Source organism: Danio aesculapii, chromosome 1 (assembly GCF_903798145.1).
Source record: "Danio aesculapii chromosome 1, fDanAes4.1, whole genome shotgun sequence".
In the NCBI taxonomy this organism is placed as follows: Eukaryota; Metazoa; Chordata; class Actinopteri; order Cypriniformes; family Danionidae; genus Danio; species Danio aesculapii.
The window spans coordinates 10,656,789-10,662,273 of record NC_079435.1 but is presented as its reverse complement, the minus strand read 5'-3'; the positions used below and the strand labels follow the sequence as shown (position 1 = coordinate 10,662,273).

The 5,485-nt window shown below is 36.5% G+C and overlaps 1 protein-coding gene across 1 annotated transcript in view; it reads left to right on the top strand.

Moving 5' to 3' along the window:
- Positions 1-413: 413 nt before the first annotated feature.
- The window catches only part of LOC130225676 (cytochrome P450 2U1), an 8,339-nt gene continuing 3,267 nt past the window's right edge, over positions 414-5,485 (top strand). Inside the window, exons 1-4 of the mRNA XM_056456569.1 lie at positions 414-974; positions 2,401-3,054; positions 4,279-4,440; positions 5,412-5,485. The exon at positions 5,412-5,485 is cut by the window's right edge and continues 94 nt beyond it. Of these exons, the coding sequence (XP_056312544.1) occupies positions 536-974; positions 2,401-3,054; positions 4,279-4,440; positions 5,412-5,485 (1,329 nt within the window). The 5' untranslated portion in view covers positions 414-535. The remainder of the gene's footprint in view (positions 975-2,400; positions 3,055-4,278; positions 4,441-5,411) is intronic.

Here is a 5,485-nt window from a genome sequence, read left to right as displayed (position 1 = left end):
CTCTTTTATTTAAATGTATTATATGTTTAAAACAAATGCAAATAAATATATTTAGAAAAAAAAGAAAAAAAAAAAAAAAAAAAAGTGCCCGTAGTTGAAGAATTACCCATGTATGTATGCATGTATGTATCTATGTATACTACATATGCTGCAAGAATTTGACCAAATTATAAATGGCTTGCCGGTATTTTGGATATAATATAAAATATCTTTAATCATTATAATTAAACATTGTGAATATATTTTAGAAATCTGACATAATATGCTGGTGATTTAAAGAGAAGTAAAACATCTTTGGTGAAACCTCTCATGCTGACTCCTCTTATTTAATCTTGACCCCGCCCATCGGCCGATCCACCAATCAGCTCTCGGCGTGCTCCTCTCAGCCAATGAGAAACACAAAAACAAGCCACCCATGCGGCAGCTCCAACAACACAGGAAGAAGATGTGTTTGATCAGCAGATAGCGGTTATTGATTAGGAGGAACTATGCGTCTGTTTTTAAACCATCAGTGGATTTGAGAAGTGCGCGAGTCATGGACGCTTCAGCGAGTCTGTTGTTTGAGTATGTTTTCTCGCCTGCAAACATTGCGGGTTTGATAGCGTTCGTGCTGGTTTTCTATGTGCTGCAAGAGTACCAATGGCATCAGACATACGCCAACATCCCTCCGGGACCAAAGCCATGGCCCATCGTGGGCAACTTCGGGGGCTTCCTCGTGCCTCCTTTCATTTTAAAACGTTTTGTGAAGAACAGCAAAGAGTTCGCGAAGGTGGTGTCGAACCCGCTGTCACCTCAGGCTGGACTCATAGAGATGTCCAAACTGTACGGGAACATATTCAGCATTTTCGTCGGGCCTCAGCTGATGGTGGTGCTGACGGGATACGACGCGGTGCGGGACGCGATGCTCAACCACACGGAGACGTTTTCTGACAGACCGCATATACCGCTCGTAACTATTATCACCAAGAGGAAAGGTACGTCAAGAGAAAGAATTTAGTTAATGATAATAGATCAAAGTAGATTAGATTAGAACAGATTAGCTACAGAATTGAGGAGACTGAAATAGAACAACAAAACTTTCATTTAAAAGATGTCTAAAACGTATAAACATAGGGCTTGGTTAAAATTAATTTCAGGCTTATTTGTATAAAGCTTTTTCGCAATAATTATTGTTTCGATGCAGCTTTACAAAAGGTGCACATTATTGTATTGCAATTAATTCGGAAAAGCTAAGGTTATTGGTTACCATAACTTTATTAGTTACTAATAATCTTAACAAATCAATAGTAACTAATAGGTTTTAGCAGTTAAAGTTATTATATATTAACATAGGTAACCTGATAAACAGTTAAAAGAAGGCTAAATTCGGCTGTCACTGAACATCTAATAGACGTCTAAGAATATCCCAAAGCTAGTCATCGAACAGACATATTATTGCTATAGATATGAAGTCTGTCGTATAAGTATGTCGTCTAGTGTTACGATATTCTTAAATATCTACATTGGGGTAAAATTGTGGTTTTATATTTACACATAATGACTTTGTCCTTAATATAATTTCTGAAAAGTATTCTTTGCCACTTCTAAATAGTGAAATCATATTATCACCTAATGGCTAATAAAGTACAAAACCGTTCACAGTCAGTTAAATAGTGCTAATGTTGTTTTGAAGTCAAATGTACAGTTGAAGTCAGAATTAACTCTATTTAACAGAGTTAAATAGTGCTAATGTTGTGTAGTGCTAATGTTGTATAGTGAAGAATTTAACTCTATTTAGCCCCCGTTTATTTTTTTCCCCAATTTTTGTTTACGGGAAAGAAGTTTTCTCAACACATTTCTAAACATAATAGTTTTAATAACACATTTCTAATAACTGATTTATTTTATCTTTGCCTTGATGACAGTACATAATATTTTACAAGATATTTTCACACTAGTATACAGAATAAGTCAGCTTAAAGTGACATTTAAATGCTTAACTATATATATATATATATATATATATATATATATATATATATATATATATATATTACTTAAATAGTTTTGACCTTAAAATAGTCATAAATTAATAACTGCATTTATTCTTGCCAAGATGGAACAAATAAGACTTTCTCCAGAAGAAAAAAATATTATCAGGCATACTGTGGGAACACATTTGGGAAATATTTAAAAAAGAAAAAAAAATTCAAAGGGGGTTTAATAATTCTGACTTCAACTGTATACATCAAAGTTTTACTTGTCTGAATTTATTAGACTTAAAAATGGTGCTTTAAAAAAGTAATTGAATCTGGAGTGGGAACCCTTTTAATATTATGAATCGTACGCCACATAAAGAGTGACCCAAAATTGTTTAAATGATAACATTTCGATTTCAAAATATAAGTTTGTTGTGCGCAGGGATTGTGTTTGCGCCGTACGGTCCGCTGTGGAGAAACAACCGCAGGTTCTGTCACAGCACTCTGCGCAGCTTCGGCTTCGGCAGGATGAGCCTGGAGCCCTGCATCCATGAAGGCCTGGCTATCATTAAAACAGAGCTCCAGAGCCTCATCGAGACAGCAGGCCCTTCTGGCATTGATCTGACTCCGCTCATCAGCAATGCGGTCTCCAACGTCATCTCCTTAATGAGTCTGGGTCAGCGCTTCCACCACGAGGACAAGGAGTTTCGAAACATGCGGGATCTCATGTCTCACGGCTTGGAGATCAGCGTCAACACCTCCATTCTGCTGGTCAACGTGTTCCCCTGGCTCTACTATCTGCCGTTTGGAGTCTTCAAGGAGCTGAGGCGAGCCGAGATCGACATTACGGCCTTCCTAAAGAAAATCATAGCAAGGCACCGGGCCACACTGGACCCAGAGAATCCCAAGGACTTCATCGATATGTATCTTGTGGAGATGCTGGCCAAGCAAAAGGAAGGCAGTTCGGAGGAAAACCTGTTCTCGGAGGATGACCTCTTCTATATTATTGGAGATCTCTTCATTGCAGGCACCGACACGACAACTAATAGCTTGTTGTGGAGCATTCTCTATATGTCTTTGTATCCTGATGTGCAAGGTATGTTCGCAAACTTTCTATCATTTGATATTGTATTGAAAGGGTTAGTTCAAACCTAAATTAATATTCCTGGTAACACTTTAAGTCACAATTCAAGCTATTAACTTCTGGCTTATTATCTGCTTATTATTATGATATTAACTGTTCATTACTAATAAGCATGATCTTATTCTACATTCCTAATTCTACCCAATACCTAAACCTAACTTCTAGCCTTACTAACTATTAATTATCAGTTAATTAGTTGTTTATTAGGCTAATATTATAAGTTAAGTGTGAATTGTGGCTTAAAATAAAGCGTTACCAAATTCTGTTATTAATTGCTCTCATGTTGGTCCAATCCCCTGAACTCTCTTTAGAACACAAATTAAGATATTTTAGATGAAATCCTGGAGCTCTCTCATCCTTCACTGACAGAAATGGCACCAAAGTGTTCAATGGAACATTCATAAAAGCATTGCCAAAACATTCCATGTGAGTTTTTTTGTGATTCGAGTGTAATCATACACTCTCAGAAATAAAGGTACAGGAGCTGTCACTGGGGCAGTACCTTTTCAAAAGATACATATTTGTTCCTTAAGGGTCCATAATGGTACATCAAAGGTACTTTTTGGGTACATTTGGGTACAAATATGCACCTTTGAGGTACCATTGTGGACTCTTTGGGTACAAATATGTATCTTTTGAAAAGGTACTGCCCCAGTGACAGCTCCTGTACCTTTATTTCTGAGAGTGTACAAAGCTTTAAGAACACTTTTGAGCATCAAAAACTATAAGAACAACTTTTATCATCTTCAAGTCAGCAGGGTCGGTGTTTCCTGCATGCAGTACAACATATTGCAGCTTGCATCGTATTGCTAGTAGTAAACACACACCCTGACCTGAAGCGGCTGAAGAGAAGTCATAGGTAAACAAAGTTGTTTTTTTAAAACAAATATTTGCACACAAAAGTGTTCCTGGAGCTTCATATGGTTATAGCTGAACCATAGAAGTCACTCTGAAAGCTCTTACAATGCTTTTGAGTCCATTTCTGGACTTTCATGGCAGTTGCTGTCTATGTAGGATGAGAGAGCTCTCAGATTGCATCTAAAATATCTTAATTTGTGTATTAAAGATGAACGAAGGTCTTATAGTATTAAAACAACATGATAGTAAGTAATTAATAACGTAATTAAAATTTTTGGGTAACCAAACACCTTAACATTTTTGTTTGATGACCCTCAGAGAAAGTTCAGAAGGAGATCGATGCAGTTGTGGGATCTGAGAGAGTGCCTTCTTTGACCGATAAGGGCAGTTTGCCGTACACTGAAGCCACTATTATGGAGGTGATAAGGATGACTGTTGTGGTTCCTCTGTCCATACCACATATGGCCTCAGAAACCACTGGTGAGCTTTGGGTTTTTCAGAAGAACATACAAGAAAAATTATCTCATGGAACTACTTAACGGGATAGTTCAATCAAAAATGAAAATTCTGTCATCATTAACTGATTACCTACTTGTTCTTTTTGAGTTTCTTTCTTCTGTTTAACACAAAAGAAGAGAAATTGAACAACAGCCATTGACTTGCATAGTATTTTCGGTCCCACTATAAACGTCAATGGCTGCTTTTTTCCAACATTATTTATTGTCTTGTGTTAAATGGAAAACATAAATCCTAAAAGTTGAGAATCACTTGAGTGAGTAAAATGATGTGAACATTTTGAGTGAACGAACCCTTTAAGGGATGTAAAAGATTACACTGATGCAATGTGTGTGTTTTAAATGGTGTAAAAAGGCTTCATTTTTACACATAAACTGACCGCTAATTGAAGTGAATCCAAATGGAAGTTTTTGGGATGTGCAGGAATAGACCTTACAGGATGGTTCTCTTCAGGCTCAGTTAGCGAGAACCAATATGGTGGTTGGTTAGGAAATAAAAAGCTTCAGACAAGCCAGAAAAAAAAAGAATTATTGCAATAAAAAGGTCCAATTACAGACCTACAGTGTTTACTCACAGTATTAAGTGCTTAAATCCAAACAGCAGTTGGTCACAGTATATTAAAATGTAAATTTATGATTCACCTAAGAGTATTATTTGATATACAGTTTCCCACTGAAGGTATTTTGATATTTTTTTGCAGTTGATTTGATGTTTATCTACAGTTAAATATTAATGAATTAAAGTAAACCAGGTCAACTTGAACTTTACCATAATACACATACTGTCTGCACAAGGCAGATAATCATTGGACTTTAGCATGAATCATTATTTCTTTTTATATATAACATCCAAAGGGTGCACAGGTATTATCACTATACAAATATTTTGAGGAAACATTAAAAAGAACGGATGAATTAATCTGTGTCTCTTCCCAGAGTTCAGAGGGTTCACCATCCCTAAAGGAACGGTTATTATCCCAAACCTCTGGTCAGTACACAGGGATCCCACA